At 49.1% G+C, this 20833-nt stretch overlaps 1 protein-coding gene across 5 annotated transcripts in view; it reads left to right on the forward strand.

Annotated features, from left to right (window-relative positions):
* Positions 1–20807, forward strand: part of si:dkey-151g10.3 (serine/threonine-protein kinase WNK3) — a 38436-nt gene extending 17629 nt beyond the window's left edge. For 2 of the 5 annotated variants that reach the window (XM_060056722.1, XM_060056732.1), the window contains 23 exons: positions 1969–2141; positions 2692–2912; positions 3514–3671; positions 3855–3943; positions 4061–4280; positions 4757–5111; positions 5325–5443; positions 5564–5764; positions 6101–10177; positions 10479–10522; positions 10742–10877; positions 10972–11088; positions 11193–11294; positions 11373–11418; positions 11522–11659; positions 11795–13971; positions 14270–14522; positions 15935–16017; positions 16122–16462; positions 16941–17176; positions 17331–17426; positions 17521–17678; positions 17759–20807. In XM_060056722.1, coding sequence (XP_059912705.1) covers positions 1969–2141; positions 2692–2912; positions 3514–3671; positions 3855–3943; positions 4061–4280; positions 4757–5111; positions 5325–5443; positions 5564–5764; positions 6101–10177; positions 10479–10522; positions 10742–10877; positions 10972–11088; positions 11193–11294; positions 11373–11418; positions 11522–11659; positions 11795–13971; positions 14270–14522; positions 15935–16017; positions 16122–16462; positions 16941–17176; positions 17331–17426; positions 17521–17678; positions 17759–18361 — 10143 coding nt within the window. In that variant the 3' untranslated portion in view covers positions 18362–20807. The remainder of the gene's footprint in view (positions 1–1968; positions 2142–2691; positions 2913–3513; positions 3672–3854; positions 3944–4060; positions 4281–4756; positions 5112–5324; positions 5444–5563; positions 5765–6100; positions 10178–10478; positions 10523–10741; positions 10878–10971; positions 11089–11192; positions 11295–11372; positions 11419–11521; positions 11660–11794; positions 13972–14269; positions 14523–15934; positions 16018–16121; positions 16463–16940; positions 17177–17330; positions 17427–17520; positions 17679–17758) is intronic. The other 3 variants (XM_060056741.1, XM_060056750.1, XM_060056759.1) reach the window with 3 other exon arrangements.
* The last annotated feature ends 26 nt before the right edge of the window (positions 20808–20833 follow it).

Consider the following 20833-nt stretch of genomic DNA (forward strand, 5'->3'; position numbering starts at 1 on the left):
TGGTTTCAGTAGCGTCACATAACCTGTCCTTTCCCAGTGAAAAACAATTGCTGTCATGGTTGTATAGGTTAAAATATATGAATTATGAAATGTTCCTGGCCCTAGCTAAATGTAACACATGAATTGCTAGACTAGCCAAAACTGATTGTTGTATTCACTTCTCTATTTGTTCAGAGAGAATCTCTGAGGGATCGTGATTCATTCAATATAATTCCTATGATACAGTGTTCTTGTACCTATTTGCTTTATTTAACAGACGGATTAGAATGCACAAATTGAGGTCGTTCACCTAAGTAGAAGAGGTAGTGGCAGCCACCGTTCGGCAGACTCGCCATTTAGTTAAAAATGAACACACTGTCTGAAACACGCACACACACGCTCACATATTATGCATGCAAGCACACACACACACACACACACACACACACACACACACACACACACACACACACACACACACACACACACACACACACACACACACACACACACACACACACACACATACTTTTTCATGCATACACACAAACATTTAGAGGCAGATGGAGTAAAAGTGAGTAGAGAAGGTGGGGGGGAGGGCAGGCCCAGGGCATGCATCTTATTTTTAGCCACACCATCCCCGTCAATTCTAGGTCTCTGGTTCCAGTGAATAAATGGGGGGGGGAGACTACTTCCAGAAAAGGGCATTGTGTCGGCAGAGACAGAGAGAGAAGCTTTCGGACAAGATGATTCACAGACGGAAAGAAGGGAGAGTGAGTGAGGGGGAGACGGAGCAGAAGAAGAAAGAGAGAGAATGGAAGGGACTATGAAGAGAGGGGCTGATTTAAATGAGGAGGGCAGCAGCGATCCGCCTGCTTACCTCAGAACACCTGCCGACTGCCAGGTGTTGGGTAAACAGCGCGGCACTACATTGAATCGATCGATGGAAACGGTTGCTGAGAGGCGTGTTATTTTTAGGAAGGCCCATGTGCAACACCCAAATGGCTGTTATTGTCTCCTCAAGCGCTGAACGCACATTATGTTTCAGAATCCATACTTAAGGTTATAGAATAGAATTTAGACTTCTATAAAGGGTCATTTTTATTGAATGATTCAGTGACCCTGCAATGCCCTCAGTTACTGGATTAGCCATGGCATGTTGAATATCTATTTTTCTTCCTTGATGTATTCATTTTATGCTAACGAGAGATAAATTATGTTTTTTAACATTGCAAAGTAGAAACATTCCACCCTTATATAAAGCTATTTCGAGGAATTTCTGCATGAGGCTTATTTCTGAATAGCTTTTGTACAGCTGATTGTCACAGACCAAATGGCTTTAGTCTCTGGCTATCCCTAGTCCTGTGGGACTCTCCCTGTGCCCCCGTCAATGGGATTTCTACAGCATCAATACCAATCCGCCATACTGTGGAAACGACATGGCAGATGCAGCAGAACCGTGGTTTATGTTGCGGTCACTGGGTGGTGGCTGGCCTCCCGTACAACTCTTGTTTTGCTAGCACCATCTAGTGGCAGGGGGTGTGTAGTGCCAGTGCCACCAGGCTTGACAAAACGGGTGTGCTGTTTCCAGGTTGCTTAATAATTCAGCAGCTCCCTCGTAGCAGCATCTGTCACTAATGGCCTGCGATTGTTCCAGTGCTTGTATCACTGTGTCCCTGAAAGCATCATTGATCTCAATGTTTTGGTTGTTTAAGATAGTGTAATGGATTGGCAGTGATAGTGTGTTTGGTTATGTTAGCTTGCCTGTCCTTCCATCTATTCTAGTTTCTGTACTGTATGCAATAAGGAAGTAGATACCAACAATATGGGAACATAGTCAGAATCTTATCTGTACACACTCAGACAGAACACCACGTACCCACACAAACACCCACACCCACACACACACTGTGTATGTGTCTGCCTGTATTGTATGTACAGATGAAGCTGCTGAGTCTTTAGTACTGACATGCGTTCCCTTTCCTTTAGGACCGTAAGCTAACCAAAGCAGAGCAGCAGCGCTTCAAGGAGGAGGCTGAGATGCTGAAGGGGCTCCAGCACCCCAACATCGTGCGCTTCTACGACTCCTGGGAGTCTGCGCTTCGGGGCAAGAAGTGCATCGTCCTGGTTACCGAGCTCATGACCTCCGGAACCCTTAAAACGTCAGGGAGCCCTTCCTCATTCTCGTCCTCTAGATCGCTCGCAGAGTGGAACTAGAACAATATTTACACTATTTGTTTTAGTTGGGGGTACCATAAACTGTTGCCTGTTTATAAACAGTTGATAAATTGCCAAAGTAAAATATCTAAATATTAATTTAGTGTGTGAGTAATCATAAAACGATTAGCCTTAATTCCAGGGATTTTTATTTTGCAAATAGAGAAAGCAAGAGCAATTCAGATCCTTCAAATCATTGATATCAAGGAAACAATTAAATCAAACGTTTAACATGACCTCATTACAGCATGATTCCATAAGCATGGACGGGTTGTTTTTTATTATCCGGCAGGTCAAATGTTTCATGGAAAATCAATGTTAATTCAATGAGTGTTGGGTTTCTAATCATTTGACATTGTTTGATTATCCGACCTGCGATGTGATGGAAGTGATCTCCCTCCGTTTCTTTTTGCGCTTCACATATCCCATTACATCTAATCCTTTAAGAGAATACCAAAGACTCCCCCCTGTATCCCCCCCCCTCTCTCTCCACAGTTACCTCAAACGCTTCAAGGTGATGAAGCCCAAAGTCCTTCGGAGCTGGTGCAGGCAGATCCTGAAGGGCCTTCACTTCCTCCACACCCGGACCCCTCCCATCGTCCACCGGGACCTCAAGTGTGACAACATCTTCATCACGGGGCCCACGGGCTCCGTGAAGATAGGAGACCTGGGACTAGCTACACTAATGAGAACCTCCTTCGCCAAGAGTGTCATAGGTAGGCTACAAGGAAAATATGAATGGAAAAAAAAGAAACAGTGTGGTGAGTGTACATCCTGGTGCCCTGCTTGCTATGGATTAAAGATTATTGTTGACACGGCCGGCATTCATCCCGGCAGCACTTAGTGTTGGAGAACGGTGCGAGCTACGATATTTATCCAAGCACAGAATGTGGATAACAGAGGGGCAGGCTGATGTCAAAGATTGCCCAGGAAGTAAGCTTCTCTATTGATGGAGTGGTTCAATGGTTTTATTGAAAAAAAAATTCACTTTCGGTACTTAATTCTCTCTTTACTGTAACATGAGCCCATCAAACAGGAACATAATGGTTAAGGCATTCTCTTACTCATTTTAATTTAAAACATTCTTCCTCGGACTGTATTAGAGCCTATAATAGGTCACAATGTTGCACATATTACAATGATCAAAACCCCAAACACCTCGTCTTGTCAACATACCAACATGCTATTTGATATTAACACCTTACCCAGCTCTTGGCCTCAATATCCGGATGCTAGAGTAAACACAGACACAGTGTTTGCTGACGGTGGTAAAGTGAAACTGTGATGTGTCAAAGCCACTGTCTGTGTTGTGCGCAGGAACCCCAGAGTTCATGGCACCGGAGATGTACGAAGAGCACTACGATGAGTCGGTGGACGTCTATGCTTTCGGCATGTGCATGCTGGAGATGGCCACCTCCGAGTACCCGTACTCGGAGTGTCAGAACGCAGCACAGATCTATCGCAAAGTCACAAGCGTGAGTTCCCCCCCACCTGACTGCAACATGGATCAACAGTATAGCCCTTGATTAGTTCAGTGAACGTGTCTCAACCGATCAACTGCTTTTATTCAGCTCAATGAGGTCGTCTACAAATTCATTTTACAAATAAAAAAAACCAATGGAGGAGAATAAACGTGTCACCCATGTCCCCCCGTGCAGGGCATAAAACCGGCCAGCTTTGATAAAGTCAACGACCCGGAGATTAAAGAGATCATCGAGTGCTGCATCCGTCAGAACAAAAGCCAGAGGCAAGCAGATTTCTCTCTTCCCTTATCGACACATGACATGTAGCGTTGTCTCGGCCAGGCATGCTGATGTGGCACTCGGTGCATGACACCCCTGTTTCTCCCCTCTGCTCCCTAAAGACTGTCCGTCCGCGATCTCCTGAACCACGCGTTCTTCGGGGAGGACACGGGGGTGCGGGTGGAGCTGGCAGAGGAGGACACGGGCAGCCAGGACTGTCTGGCCCTTCGGATTTGGGTGGAGGATCCCAAGAAACTGAAGGGCAAGCATAAGGATAACGAGGCCATCGAGTTCAGCTACGACCTGGAGAACGACAGTGCGGAGGAGGTGGCCATGGAGATGGTGGGTTCAGAGCAGTCTAGAACGCTGAACTCTCTCAGGGTTTATAGCAATTATTTTTACCAATTGACTAATGGTACTTTGACCTGCGTTATTTTATTTAATTGAACAGTTTATTGTTCTATCATATATTTGATTTTTGTTGATTTTTTTGTGCCTTTATGGACAGAATAGTGAAAAGTAATAGTAAAGGGGGTTCAAAGGAAGGGGGAACGACATGAAGCATAGGAGCCAAACCTACATATGTTAGCAGATTAGCAGGTTGAGCCACCGGCTGCACCGGGTGCTTTATTATTGCTGTTGCTTTAGTATTGTTACTGTTAAGTAAGGCTTCTTCGTATTAATTAGCGAATAACACTCCCAGCGTACAATTGACCAACGTTAGTTTGAAATGTGATCCATCCTCTAATCGATGCATGTATCATTGATTATCTCTCTCTTGCTGTCTGTGCTCCCTCCCTTTGTCTCTTTGGTCCCAGGTGAAGTCAGGCTTCTTCCACGAGAGCGATGCCAAGGTGGTGGGCAAGTCCATCCGGGACCGGGTCACGCTGATCAAGAAGTCTCGGGAGCGCCGTGTGCAGCAGCAGCAGTTACTCCAGCAGCAGCAACAGCAGCAGCAGCAGCAGGACCTGGAGGAGCGGAGAGACTCTGGTATTCAACCTTTCACCTGCTCCCACCCCTCCTGCCCCTCCTCCCTGGGACCCGCAGCAGCCGGCCAGGTGGCCCCTAGAGGTGGCGGAGTAGCAGGGCAGGAGCCGGAGGAAGCATTAGAGGCGGAGCAGCGCGCCAGGCAGCAGCATGTTCTCAGTGGGGCCTCGGCTCTCGGCCTGCCAGGTAAAGTCCCAAAGCAACAGCATGCAAATAGTGTCTTCCATATATGTTAGCTATCAGGTTTGTATACAAATATAACACAAATATTGTAGATCGTGAGAGGAGGAAGACGGATAACATTTTCAAGATTGTCTCTTTGTTGTGTGTAAATGACGAGTATAGTGATTGTAAATATGGTATTTGTTTGCTGTGTATTTTATCTTTGACTTTGTCCAGAAGGTGAAACCATTGGATCAGCCAGTTGTGAATCATATGCAAGTGACCAGAGCCATGTCTACTCCCATCAAGGAGAGTCCTACGCCCACTCCCACCCTAGCTACGCCTCCACTGCTTCCGTAAGTCTGTGGACTCCTTCACCACATACTAACTTCAAAAAAGGGTTAGGGTTACCCTAACCCTAACCCTATTAAAAAATAATTATTGTAAATATCATGTTTTCTTCTCCTGCGTTATAGAGTACTGGGATGACTTCTCATCCCGGAATGCTCCCCATTGGTCAGAGTGGAGGTGTTCCAAATGTGCCTATTGGTCAGAGCGGTGGCATCTCCGGCCTGTCCATTGGCCAGAGTGGAGGGGCATCTCTTGGCCAGACATTTATTCAACCTGCAAGCATGGCAACACAGGTCTTACCCAGTGTAACGCAACAATACTCTCAGGTTAATTTACCCACTTGTTCAATGTTGCATACTTGATTTGCATGATAGATGATGAAAGAGAAGTTTCTAAAATGGGTTGATTTTCAAGTACCACAATATTAAAATTGTATTCCCTTAAATAACCCATTAACACAATTACAAATCCTTGTTGTAACGGAATTGGGATGGGTGCCAGATGCTTACTTTATCCTGTAATAATTAGAAATGCCTTGATAATTACTGACCCTTGCCAAAGCTTACTTGTACCTAATTCTTCTACCACTGTCTTTTCCTCTACCCCTTGTCTCTTACAACACCACTCATCTTACTGCCATTACCACTGAAAAAAACCCATAGCCATACATTTCAGATGGGTCCCAGATTGCCAATTCCAATGCATTGGCCCCCTCCCAGTCATATATGCCCCCCATCTCGCAACAAGCGCCCCTTAATATGCTGGCTACCTCCCTCTCGGCTGGTGATCCTACTGGACTAGCAGGGGGCATGGTGCCCCTCGCTCAGCAGACCCAGCCCACTGCCACTCCTATGCAGCCCCCTGACATCATCCCTCAGGCAGCACAACAGCAAGCGCAGCCTGTCATGATCTCTCAGCCGGCCATTGTCCAACAACAACAGACAGGGATGGAGCCACACACCACCAGCGTACAGCAGCAACACCAAATGGAGGTCCATGCCGCTCTGCTTCAACAGAAGCATGCTAGCGCTGCTCAGCAGCCTCAGCTAGCCGCTGAAACGCTGATGGCTGACCAGCGGCAGCAGAGCCTTTCCACCACGGCCACCCATCAACATCCACCTGAGCTTCAGCAGCACATGTACGTACAGCAAGCCATACCTCCGCAAACCCCTCAACAGACAGTTTTGGCAACACAGCCAGGCATGGAACAACAGCGGCAACAGGTGTTGTCATTTACCCAGCCGGCAGAGCTGCTTCACATGGATCAACATGGACAGACCCTGCTACAACAGCAACAGCAACAACAGCTTCAACAACAGCAACAACAACAACATCAACAACAGCTTCAACAACAACAGCTTCAACAACAGAATAATCAACAACACATACAGCATCAACAACAACAACACCCACAACAGTACCAACAACAGCATCAACTGCAGAACCAACAACAGCAGCAACTACAGCAACAACTACAGCACCAACAGCAGAACCAACAACAACCGCAACTACAGCAACAACCACAGCATCAACAGCAACAACCACAGCATCAACAACAGCAACAGCTTCAATCACAGCAGCAGCAACAACAGCAACAACTACAACAGCAGCTTCAACAAAAACAAAATCATCAACAACAACTGCTACAACACCTTCAACAACAGCAAACCATTTCAATGCAGCAACAGATACCGCAGCAACAGCAAGTGGAACTTCAACAACAACAGCAACAACAACAGAACCAACATCAAGCTTTACTACTGGAGCAACATGCATGCATCCAACAGCAACAACAAGCCCAACAACAACAAGCCCAACAACAACAGCAACAACAAGCCCAACAACAACAGCAACAACAAGCCCAACAACAACAAGCCCAACAACAACAGCAACAACAAGCCCAACAGCAACCATCCCAACAACAGCAACAGCAAGCCCAACAGCAACCATCCCAACAACAGCAACAACAAGCCCAAAAACAACAACAACAACAACAGCAACAACAACAGTTGGAGCAGCAACAAGTACTTATTCAAAAACAATTACTGGAGCAACAGCAGGCCCTTCTGCACCAGCGGCAGCAAGAGCAGCAGCCCAAACAATCGTTGCTACCGCAACAACAATCCTTGCTGCAGCAGCAACCACAAGATCAGCAACAGCAAGCCATCTTACAACAACAGCTGGAGCAACATCAACAGCAAGTGATTTTACAGCAACAACAACTACATCTTGAGCAGAAGCAGTCAAACCAATTACAGCCGCAGCTTGACCAATCCCATCCGCATGTTCTAATGCAAACCCCTCAGCCTCAGTTGCATCCTCCGAATGAGCAACAGCAGCAGAGCCAGATGCAACAGCAAGTGGAACAACAGCATCAGCAAGCTCTACTGCAGCAACACCTGCAGCAGCAAGTTCTTCTGCAACAACAGCATGCTCTCCTGCAGCAGCAACGCTTGGATCAACAACAAGCACAGCTCAAGCATCAGCTGGAAACACAGCAGCAGCAGGCTTTGTTACAACAGCAGCTAGAGAAACAACACCAACAAGCCCTGTTGAAACAACAGCAACAACAACAACAACCACAGCAACCACAAGCAGAGCCACTGCAACGGAATCAGCAGAATCAGATTCAAGAGCAACCTCAGCAACAGACTACCATTCAACAACTAGAGGCCGTCTCTCTCGAGCAACAGAGGGAGCAGCAGACTTTGATTCAACAGCCATTGACCGGCGTCCAGCAGGTGTGCCTCCCTCAGCAGAGTGTCCCTCAGTTCCCAGGGCCGAGCACAGGTCTCACCCAGGTGCATCAGCAGGCTGCGCTCGTACAGCAGCAGCAGAACGCCTACATGGCACAGCAGCACGCTAGCGCTGCAGCGGAGCCCATCGACTCTCAGGCAGCCGTCATGGAGGGCACCCTGCACCAAACTCAAATGATACCGCAGGCCCAGGTCCCGACACCTGTCCAGGCCACGAAACATCCCGCTCAGTCACTCGCTGCTGTGATGCAAGCTCAAGTCCCGGCCCAGCAGCGACAGAGTGACCTCCTGCCCAATAGCATAACCCAGGTCCCAGTCCAGTTCCAGACCATGGCCGCCCCCCCGGCACCGCAGCCTCGATCAATGATGGAAGCCCCAGTGGCTCTTCAGGTGGTGACTTCCATCCAGGGCCAGCCGCCATCGGCCCAGACTCAGCAACTTCACTTGCAGGCCACACTTCCGATGGCTGCCACAATGACGCCGGGCGAGGCGGCGGCTCAGCCTTTAATCCGCCTACAGCCCCTGCATCCGGTGATGCAGAGTCAGCCTCAGCCACCACAAGGCCAAATACCAACTGACGCAACCATGATGGCTCAGCAGAACCAAGCCCCCATTCAGTCCCCGCCGGCTGTTGCCATGGCTCCCTGTCAGGTTCAACCTAACATACCAGCACAACAGACTGGCCAAATTTCAGGAATGTTACAGGCCCAGCTGCAGCCATCTGGCCAGGTGCAGGTTCAGGCTCCCACCGGCATTTTGGCGCCCCAGTATAATCAAGCCCTTCAGGCAGCGATGCCCTCAATACACCAGGACATCGTTCCACAACAGCAGCAGCCCTCTGTACTGCAGCATCAGCAGATGATTCTGTCTCCTGGCGCCATTGGAAGTGTTGGAGCAGGCATGGCTGTCAGTTGCTCCATGGTCGACCCCATATCCTTTACATCTGCTCTTCCTCCTGTACAGCAGACGGGGCAAGCATACGTTGCTAGTCAAACAATTCAACAGCCAGCGGTTCAGAGCCAGCAGCAGTTGACGGGAAATATAGCCGTGCCTTCCGTCACCCACTCTTTACCCCAGCCGGCAACTATTCAACCTACTGGGCAGTACCAACAACCACTGCAGACGCTACCACAAATGCAAAATCAGCAACAACAAATGCAGCAACAGCAACAAATGCAACAGCAACAACAAATGCAACAGCAACAAATGCAACAGCAACAAATGCATCAGCAACAGATGCAACAGCAACCAATGCAACAGCAACCAATGCAACAACAGCAGCAGCCACAACCGCCACTTCCATTTCACCAGACGCACCAGGCCCTTCCCGGTCCGGCCTCCATGCAGCAACCGCTCCTCCTTCAGCAGCAAGCCCTGGATCCGAGTCAGCTGCCCCCACAGCCTCACGCGGCTCCCCAGCTGCTCACCCAGTACTCTGCCCAGATCGTCTCAAAGGGCCCAGCCCAGCCGCAGTCCCCGCCCCAGGCGCTCCCGCTGTACAGTCAGATCGTCGCAGGGCAACCCCCGTCGTCCGTGCAGAGGACGCTGCCCGCCGACACACATACCCAGACCGGCATGCAGGCCCAGGCTCAGACGCACACACAGACGCACGTCCAGACACAGGCCCACCCTCACGCACAGATCCAACCGGCCAACCCCTCTTTCGTGGCAGAGCAGGCTGCTCTTCCCCATGCCGCCTTTCCCCTCCAACAGATGCCCCCCAGTCCCACTCATACCTCCTACCCGCCAGCATCGCTAGCCACCCTCTCCCAGCTGCCCTCCCTCCACGCTCTGGCTGGCCAAGTTCCTCCAGAGCTCACCTCGCCCCCACCAGGGGGGCCGAGCACCTTACCCGGATGGGCTGACGTCCCCACCTCCCCTCCTCCTGTCGCACCTGTCCAGTTGCTTGACTCTAATGTCCCTTTGCTGTCCCAAACCTCGCTGCAAGACTGTGACCCTCCTCCATTGCTGGGCATAGCTCAGGTACAGGCCACAAGACCCACTGGGTTGTTACCTCACAGCATTGTCTTCAGTTAGTTTTCTAATAGTGATTTGGTTTCCTTTTTTATCTGATATTCTCCAGCACTAATTCACGTGACAAAATTAACGTAATATTCTATTTTTCGATATTACTACAAAATTACAAACATTTCATTAGCTTAACTAACCAATTCAACAATGGATTTATATTCAATGATTTTATTTGAATTTCCTTGATTTATCCTACTAATGTTTTATTGTATTGCCTCTGTGCCTTTGATCTCCATTCCCCTGGATTCTACAGGAAAGTCCCCATCTATCAGGCACAGAATACCACTCTTCAACAGGGTATGTGTTGAAAACACAGTTTGTCATTAGAGCTGAAAATCACATTACATTTTTTATAGTAGATACAGTATGCTATTCACAGCCATTTAACTAGACCAGGCTCTAGCAGACACATAGGGGATTGTGAATAGTAAGCATCCATTACGACATGGAATAGCCTCACAGCTATTTTTGCATCTGTACAGCATACTGTCATAATGCATATCATCTGACCTACAGATCTGCTCCACCGAACGGAGAAGAGATGCTGCAGCTCCTGGCCAATGGGAAGCTCGAAAAACTCAAGTCTCAAAGGCGATCTTCTGGCCAGAAGCCTGAGAAATGCTCCCTCCAGTTTCAGCTGAGCATGCTGCAGGTGGGTTGGACCCTAAGCAATCGGATATGCGTGTGGGTGAGTTGCGTAATTCATTCATCCTGGTTCCGTAATTAATTCTTCATGTCGCCCGTAGGTTTCCAGCAGTGGTGACAATATGGTTGAATGCCAGTTGGAGACCCATAGCAACAAGATGGTGACATACAAGTTTGACATTGAAGGGGATGCACCCGAGGACATTGCGGATTATATGGTAGAATACACATATGCATTTGCAGTTATCAGTCAACAGTATTTATTGAATTGAAGAGCTTGTTTGCGTAATCATCAAGTAACTGCTTCATTATGTTTACTTAGGTGGAGGAAGACTTTGTCCTTGAATCTGAGAAAGAGAAGTTTGTGGAGCAGTTGAGGGCCATAGTCAAGAAAGCCCAGGAAATTCTTCAAACAAAGTCACAGGTATGTTCTTATTGAAACACACAATTTTTGTTTCCTTTCCTTCCTTAAATAAATTACAACATTTTCATCTCTTTTTAGACGGGATCTTTTGAGCATCAATCGAGCACTCCCACTGGTTCTGCAGGTGAGTTTTCAAAGCTGTATTTATTTTGTCTTACACTAAAGAGATTAAAGAGAACAGACTTTTCCTTTGAGAGTCTGCTAACTCCATGTCTGCCAACCTACAGACTCAGTTCCCCAGTCCTCCCCAGTGGGGCGTTGGCGCTTCTTTATCAACCAGACCATTCGCCACAGAGACTCAAACCAGGGAGCCATCACACCGCCCCCTACTGGAGAGATACGATTACCTCAGTCCCCAGAGAAAGGTAAGCCCTTCTGCGTAACATGTAAAGATATGGCGCTAAATTAACTCAGTTAATAAGCAAGCGGCCTAACAAAAACTAATCTATCCCTGCCTCCTCCCCCCTACCCCTCCCCCATTCTCTTTATGGTGGCTGCAGAGTTTGAAAGATCTCAGAGGTCAGAGCCTTCCATCGCAATGGCCTCTCCCTCCTCCCCCGCCCATTACGCTGCTTCCCCCCCCACCTCCGCTGCCTCCGCCCCGGCCTCCATGTCCGCCCCCCCCACCGCCGCCACAGTTCACGCTGCCACCACTCCCACCTCGGACAGCATCTCCGCCCCGGCTTCTACCCTAACCAGCCTGGCCGCAGCGCCTTCGGCCCCTTCTGCACCCCCGACCGGTCTGGAGCTACTGGTCCTCACCTCGGTCGCCGGCCCTTCCTCCTCGCCGTTACCGTCTTCCGCGTCCAACCTGAGAGCCGCCGCCGCTGTGCCCGCCTCCTCCGCTGCCCCCGTCCCCGACGTCCTCTCACCCCACGGCTCTAGCGGAAGCTCCGTTACGGCTGCAAACTACGGGGAGACGGGACTGGCGGCCCCGGGCCAGCACGCGTCCGGAGGGGATCACTCCACCTCGGTTGACCCTCGTCCTCTTCCCCCCGTTCTCGCCGCCGCTGCGGTCACCTCCCCCCCAGGCAGCCAGGTGATGCAGGAGCAGCAGCAGCAGCAGCAGCAGCAGCAGCAGATGTTGGCGCAGATGGCCCAGCCAGCGCCGCCCAAACCTCAGCCGCAGCCGCCGACGCACCTTTCCCTGCATCAGGTGCCGCAGCAGATACTGCAGCAGGTGTCGCCGGCGCCGACGACGCCGCAGCTTCAAGGCTTACAACGCCAAGCCCTGCAGCTTCAGCAGCTACCAATGGTGCCGCAGATGCAGCAGGTCTTACCGCCACAACCGCAGCCAATACAACAGCAGATCTACCAAGAGCAATTCAAAATACCACAGGAGCAAATACTACAGCAGTCTTTTCAGGTGTTACAATTACAACAACCCCCGTTACAGCAGCAACATCCCAGCCAGACTGAGCCGGTGGTGCAGCAGTCAGTCAACCCTCAAATGGCTCAAATGCCGCCAGCGGAATTGCACTCGGCGGCGCAGCATGTGACTGGTCAACAGCAAACTCCACAGTACAGCACACAGGTGCTACAGCAGCCCGCAGTGCAGCAGCTACCATCGACCCCAGTGGCAGCAGTGTCTCTGCAGCAGGCCCAGGCCGACCCCCTGCAGCAACACCTAGCGCTGCAGCAGACAATGCAGCTGCAGCAACAGCAAAGGCTCCAACAACAGCAACAGCTGCTGATGTACGCTGCCTCAGTGCAGCCCGACCCGGTGCAGACACTTCCCCAGTCGGTCAGTCAGCAGTTTGTCCCGCAGCAGAGGGCGCAGCCTTCCAATGCCAGCTACGTCCAGCCAACCACGCTTCCACCACCGCCGCCAGCGCAGCTGCAGCAGCCCCTGCAGCCACAGCAGCCGGTCCACATGCAGCATGAGTCAGTGAAGGCCGGGGACCCGCCCCAGCAGGAGGACCCCCTGCCCAAGCAGCCCTTGTCGCAGCAGTCTGAGTCTGAACTCTCCGTGGGGGAGGCCGGAATCACGGAGGAACCGGCGGGGAGCCAGGGCCACTTCCAGCCTGCCTCGGACTCCTCTCTGCCTCCTCTGGCTCCTCTGCCTCTGAGCACGACCGAAGCACCGCCCGCCTCCCTCTCCCTCACCCTCACACCCTCGCCCGCCCAGCCCTCCTCCGTGGTCGAGTCCGACAGCGAGGGTCCGCCCAAAATGGAGTTTGTGGACAACCGCATCAAGACGCTGGATGAGAAGCTGCGCAACCTGCTGTACCAGGAGCACAGTGGGGCGGCGGCACCGGGGGCAGGGGGCGGGGCTGTGGCCCCCAGCCCACCTCCAGTATCTCAGACCGCGGCCTCCACCGCGTCCACTGGTGGGGACGAGACTTTGGAGCTCTCCACGTTCCAACCGCTGTCCGGTCACCTGCCAGGCTCCTCCTCAGACACCTCCCCTCAATCCTCCTCCTCCACCAGCTCCACCTCCTCCTCCTCCTCGTCCACGACCTCCCGCTCCTCGTCCACCTCCCCAGAGCCCGAGGCGCAGAGGGCAGAGGAGGAGGTGGGTGCGTCGGAGGGGCCGCAGATAGACCAAGCTCTGCCCTCTGGCTCTGGCTCTGGGTCAGGGTCCGCCGCCCCGCCACCCTCCTCCCTCCTGATGCCCCAGCAGGAAGACTCTGTCGAGCCCCAGCGCCAACCTGTCCCCGGAGAACCTACTGTACTCGTAAGTTTCATTCATTAGTTTAGAGACGGACAAAAAACGGATCGAGTCCTCTCCGTCAAGTAGCAAGTTGCACCACCAACTTTCAACTCTCCAGTACAACAAGCTTTATTATTCCCCGTTATTTCTCTGATAATTATTTATTTAGGAAATTCCATTTCATCAAATTATTCATCAAACAACCTTGCAGAGGACATTAGGCATTGAGTTCTAGAGATCCATAGTAAATCACTAATGCCCCACTAACTGTCTCTGCGCCTTATTCCCCATTCCTTTTCCCGATCCCACCCGGGGTCTCTAGGCTGTCTCCCCACACTCAGACACCAGTGCCCATGGAGAGGCGTCCGCGGACCCAAAACAGCAAGCCATCCCTCTGCGGCAAGGACTGCAGCAGCAGCAGCAAAATGCAGGAGGTGGATATTTTGGCCTAAACCTGACATGTCCTAGTATCAGAAATCCTGTTAGCAAGAAATCCTGGACTCGCAAATTCAAAAGCTGGGCATGCAAACTGCGCCACTCCGCCAGCTTGTTCAAGAAGCCCAGAGTCCAGCAAGGTAGCGTCTTCTTAGAGGCTGATCAAAAGAGCGAGAGACTGAGCGATTGAGAGATTGAGACTGAGAGATTGAGAGAGAGAGACTGAAAGAGAGAGAGTGAGAGAATGGGATGCTGAGGCATGATGTAAAACCTAATGTCTAGTTCTAGTTGTAACATAGTACCTTAACTCCTTAGATTGTATCTTAGACGATAATTAATAATTGTTAATAGATACATGTTTTGCCTTCTGCTAATGTGACCCTGTAGTCCACTGTAGAGCTTTGATATCACTACATACATGGCTGTTCTTTCTTTGCTATGATTTAATTCCTTTATAACTAAATCTCATTTTCTCGGCAATCCTTTCTTTTTCGCATGCATTTCTCCCCGAGGGGACGAGAGCAGAGGGGAGTAGGAGAGGGTGGGAGGGTGTAGAAGGAGGCGACACCCACGGCTCATACCAAAGCCCCCCTCCCGTGCACAGGATTGACCTCTACATGATTCACCAGCACCACCCCATCCAGCCACACACAAACCCACCCCAACGCACCACCAATCAACTCACTCTGCTCACCACATCGCTTGTAGTGTCCACCAGCACGCAAGCAGAGCCATAACATCATGGGGCCACGGGTTCAAAGGGCACTGACATCTGTGCTACAACACAGATGATGTAGAAGCTTCCTTCTATATTGTGTGACGTGAACAATACCAAATCAACCATTAATGGGAGATTTGGTGAGAACTAACTGAACAGCTTAACTCTATGGCAGTTGTTATTATAATATGTAGGCATTATGTCAATCAACTTTATGTATGTGATATCCCAACTAGGGTTAAAAGACATAACACATAAAGGATTATCACCGTTGATGAGACTACAGGTTATCAACACGGATGTCTCCTACCTCTGTGGAAACGATTGTAAGTCAGTGAAAATGAAAGAGTGGATGTGAGGGTGGGCGGGAATTCAATCTTCTTGAATTGGACATGCATCGGCCATACCATGGTTACGTTCCATTTCCTTTAAGTCCCTTTTTGTTTCCATTTCACATGTGTTTACCCCTCCTCACAATGCTTTAACATGTTTGCTTCGAGCATGCAATTAACAGGACTGCGCGCTTTCACACATTGTTTGACTTATGTTTGAATTCTGCTGCAATATTCAACATTCAATGCAACTGTCTTCTCATAGTCCTGCATGTAAGATGCATAAGGCGCAGGGTTGATAATAATGTGGTGTGGTGTTGGTGAGTGATTTTTAATGCTCTACTTCTGTGTCTGTGTCTCTATATATCTTCATGGGTGTATATCGTCTGTTTGTACTGTTTGAATGCCTTGGTCTGTGTCTTCCCTGTCCATGGCCCATGTCTTTATACCTCTGTTTTCTCTGTGGCCGCCCTCCTTGTTTGTCATATGCCTCCATTGTCAGATGGGAAAGACGGTCAGCCGCTCACAGAGGAAAAGGAAGATGTGCCACTAAATCCGACAGTGTCCCGTAAAGGCCGATTTCAGGTGGGGAACGCACTTCTTTCCCACTTAGACATATATAAAACGATAAGTTCCAACAGGCGAGACAACAGCAGAACTTACACCTGCCCATCGTTCTTTACCTCCAGGTGACTCCAGTGCCTCAGCCTCCTGAACCCTCCCCTCCCAAGGAGCAGGCCCAAAGCCTGAGGAGCAGCCACAGGAAAGTGGGGCGCTTCTCAGTGACCCAGGCCGAGGCCGCCAAGAGAGAGGAGGCGCACACCGACAGCTCCCCCGTCTCCCCCGACCTGGAGCGAGAGAGGAGGAAGGCCAGGGGGAAGGAGGGGGAGGAAGGGAAGAGGACACCTGCGCTGAGCCACCCGCCCCGAGGACACAGCCACGGACACTCCCCCCTGGGCAGCAGCGACGACGAGGAGAGTGAGATGGAGGATGAGGAGCTGAGGAAGGAGCTGCACCGGCTCCGAGAGAAGTGAGAGCACAATGGAGGGCAATTGAGTCTAAGATATCCCTCATCCATCCTATATAATCATGTTTAACTACACCCATGTTTATTCATAGCGTTTTTGGTCGTTTTCTTTCATTTCATTTGTCCTTTTTCTCCCCCCTGTGGATTTCCATCGCTATCGTATATGGTAACTTGATGTTGAGGTCCTGAATAATTCATAGCTACTTCCGCTGATTTGATATTTGGAGGATGAATACATTAAAAACAGAAGTTCAGCATCAATAATATTTTGAAAAAGAAAAAAACGAATCAAAGAATACATTATGTTATTGTCGAAATAACAACATAAATTATTCAATGTTGATATTTCATTAATCTCTATATTAGATTACGTATCAATCTATCCCAGGCTTTCCATTATACAACACTAGCGATTACACAGCTTACCCTATTCCCCTAAACCGGACATCACCTGCCTGACATTCCAACTCATGTGTTCCAGGCACATAAAGGAGGTGGTGTCGCTCCAGGCCCAGCAGAACAGAGAGCTGCAGGGTCTCTACCAGCAGCTGCGCTCCATCAAAGATCACAGGCACACCCTGCCTCTCCCGCTGCCGCGAACGCCCCCTCTTCCCATGACGCCCACCTCCCTGTCCCCCCGCAGGCCCCGGCCAAACAAGGTCAAGCTCCGGCCCCGGCCTCATTCTCACTTGGACAACAATGGAGTCGCATCCCCTGGTAACCGTTGCTTTTCCACACATTCCATGTATCCCCCCCATCTCCCCACTCTCCTCCTCCCAACGACAACAACCCCAATTCATGTCATACTCTAACTCGCTCTGAGCTCTTGATACCTTCTGACCTTCCGTTTTATGTGTGACTCTTCGTTCAGGGGTCCAGCAGTCAAGCAGTTACTCTGGTGGGGAACACAGCCGCTTGCCTCCGTACCGCCACCCTGAAAGCACCACCTCGCTATCAGCCAAAAGAGGTATGGGTTTGTTCTCTTCACGCAAACAAGGAGTTACCGGCGCTCAACGTCAACAATGCTCACCGGAAAGCTGCCTCCTGTTTTGTTTCCACAGATCACAGCCCCCCTAGGAAGAGCACATTTACAGACGAGCTGCACAAACTGGTGGACGATTGGACAAAGGAGGCGGTGGGTCCCGCCCCTCCCAAGCCATCGCTCAATCAGATCAAACAGATCCAGCAGGGGCAGGAACTCTGGGGCCAACCGGCGGAGGTAAAGCCTGGCGCAACATGCACTTCCACTACTTCAGCCAAGTCAACCGCCCCCTGATAACATGTGTGATTGTTGCACAGGTGGCTCCCCCCTGCTGGTTTCCAGTAGCACCTCTAAACCCCCAGTCATCCCCAGCCCCGTCGAGCCTGCCCGGGGCTGCCCCGTCACACTACACAGGAGGAGGTGGAGGAGGAGGAGGAGGAGGAGGAGGAGGAGGAGGAGGAGGAGGAGGAGGAGCGTGCCGTACCTTGCGCTCCCCCGGGGCAACACCGCCTACACACCTGGCTCCAGTGCCCCAGCTGCAGCCCAGTGTGCACCTCCACCAGTCGCTCCAGCAGATGTCCTATCAGCAGCCCCCGCTCCGCCAGCAGCTCCCCCAGCCTCGGGTCCAGAGTCCCCTGCAGACCCAGTCTCAGCCAATGCAGAGCCAGGCCCCGGCCAGCGCCACTCACCTGCCACCTCAAACCCAGCCACTGTTGCCTTCCCAGAAGCCCGCCTCGACCGTGCCCCCCTCTGCACCCACAGACAGCAGCACTGTGACCGGGGCCACGTTCTGCTCCTGCTCCTCCTCTTCCTCCTCCTCCTGTTGCTCCTCCTCCTCCTGCTCCACCGCTCCTCTGCCTTCCAGTGCCAAACTACACCCAGCGCCCCCCGCCACCCCCCTCCCCCTGGGACAGCCCTGAAGCCCCCGAGAGGGCTTTGGGCAAGGACTGGGTGACGGGGCCAGGGTTGAGACTTTTGAAGGGTATTCTAAAGATTGGATATGAAATTGAGGATGTGGAAGAGTGGATGAGAGAAGGACGAGTGTTGATGTAGTTCTTGTGGGAAGGGGGTGTGAATGTGAAAGATGGTTACTGTATGTACACTACAGACAGGGCCACTGTGGCTGTGGATTTATGAATAATGTTGTGTTTGGCTGTTAAGTTGTATAAATTCTGCAGTGTGTGTGTGCATTTGTGAGTGTGAGTGTGTTTGTGCTTCTATGTATGTACTGTACAAGGGCATAACCCCCACCCCCGCGCCCCTTTGTATTTGTGACACAAATTAATTATCTTTCCTTTCATACGGTTGAACCTGAACTCTATTTGAAAGAGACATGAAGGACACACAGGATTTTAACATCAATGACTTTTTCGTTATATTTCTTTGTCAAAGTTAGGGCAAAACAACAATTTTAAAAGTGCAATTAGTAACTGTCTAAATTGATCATTGTGCATTTGATTTATTTGTCTGTATGACATAAAATATTTTCTAGAAGCAACTTAACAGATGAGGATTAACGAACAGACCTTTAAAATGATGGAATAAAGCACAAAGTGTTTCCATGGGCCGAAAGCGTAAACACAGTTGCGTCGAAAGCATGTTACACAGTAAAGCATGGTCATGTTATCTGGCTACCATCGCAACCATGATGCCATCAGCGCACTGTTTTAAGTGTAGTGCATGGACACGGCATGTTAGCTTCTAATACCTCGAAACAGCAATGGGTTTGTAGCAGATTTAATTGAACGGAATTCACATGATTGATAGTCTGTGTCCTTCATTTTAGTATTATTAGTGGGATATTGACATGCTCAGAAGTTCTGCCAAGTCTTTGCTTCACATTTTTATTGTTTGGGAGGACTTTAAAGTTCCTGCACTGCATCCATTACATTACTACTTTGCATGACCTTTTGGCTACCTTGAGTGGATCTTTGCGCACCTACACTTTGATTTAGGTAGTATGCTCACTACTAATTAATTCATACATGTTTATGAGGTGGGGCACGAAAGAGAAAAAAACTGCCAAATGATTATTAAATGGGAAAAACATGATTTCTTTCCGATATTGCCTTTTAAATTGACTACATTATTGTGTGAGAATGTGTATTTTTTTCTGTGTGGCAAAGCTTTGTTACCGTTGCACTGCGTCATAAATGGCACCCATTTTGCTTTTATTCGGAGCGGCCTGTACGCAATGTACGCAAGACCGGTGAGGACTTTTACACCTGTAAAGTTTGACATTTTACAACTGTAAAGTTTTAAACTTTGTTGAACGTGGTATTATTATTTTAATGGTGAACTATTTTGTCTATGATCATAAGCTTTTTCACTGTGAATGACTATAAACTAGACTGGACCACGCAAAGTGCAATCATGCACAGTACCCTAACTTGATCAAGAAGTGAACATATTTCTGAATTAACGTCAATGAAAAAACAGGGACATAGGCCTACATAATAATATAGCCAACTGATGTTCTATTTGACTTTCAGCGTTAAAGCTAAATAATGTATTGGCTATTGATGATCAATCATTGATACATTTACTTGGTATAATGTATATATAATGGAGTAGTATATACATTTCTGTATTTATTGAAAATATCAATAGAGATATTCTGTTCTACAGCAATGAGGAGATTAGGATACAAAGGAGTCAAAAACATCCTACAAATTTGTAATTGGGAAAAGCAGTTTGTACAAGAGTTTATGGTTCAATTTGCATCACTTTGCAGTAGTATTACTTGCAATTTAACGTATGGCTTCTAGTATTCATGTTGTGTTTGATACAACTCACATTTTCCACAGAAATGTAGTTCATTATTTATGTTGGATACTAACCTGTTGACTACTGCTACAGCTTTGACGATGATTCATGAATAAAATGGAACTTGCCAGGTCCTTGGAAGTGTTACCAAAATGTTACCTAAAAGAAAATTATTTTTGTATTTCGAAATGGGGTTGTATAAATTGTGTTATGATCAAATCAGAGGGTAAGTGAAACTAGAGAAGATTGGTTCTCTTTCTTGTCTAAATTAAACTCTTCTTGTGTCCTTCATTGGTTGGAGGCAGGCTGGGGTGATTCTAAACCCTCATTTGTAATTGTTAGTCTTCTAGGATATATTATTGGATTTTAACAATGTGTCACCCGAGAAGAACTTTCAATACAAAAAAGATGTGCATTGATAAATATCCAAAATATGTTTGTGGAGTCTCGAAATAACATGATTGAGAACCAACTATAAAATAATAAAAAGAAAGTAATGAACGTTGCCGGTAATTAGCATCTGTAAATTGTAACTAATTAAATTGCTGATTTTATTTATGTTTTGTAACTAATCAAAATAAATGATGTGTAAACATCAAACTCTTCTGATTGTTTTATTAAATATC

Source organism: Gadus macrocephalus, chromosome 1, assembly GCF_031168955.1.
Source record: "Gadus macrocephalus chromosome 1, ASM3116895v1".
Lineage (NCBI taxonomy): Eukaryota > Metazoa > Chordata > Actinopteri > Gadiformes > Gadidae > Gadus > Gadus macrocephalus.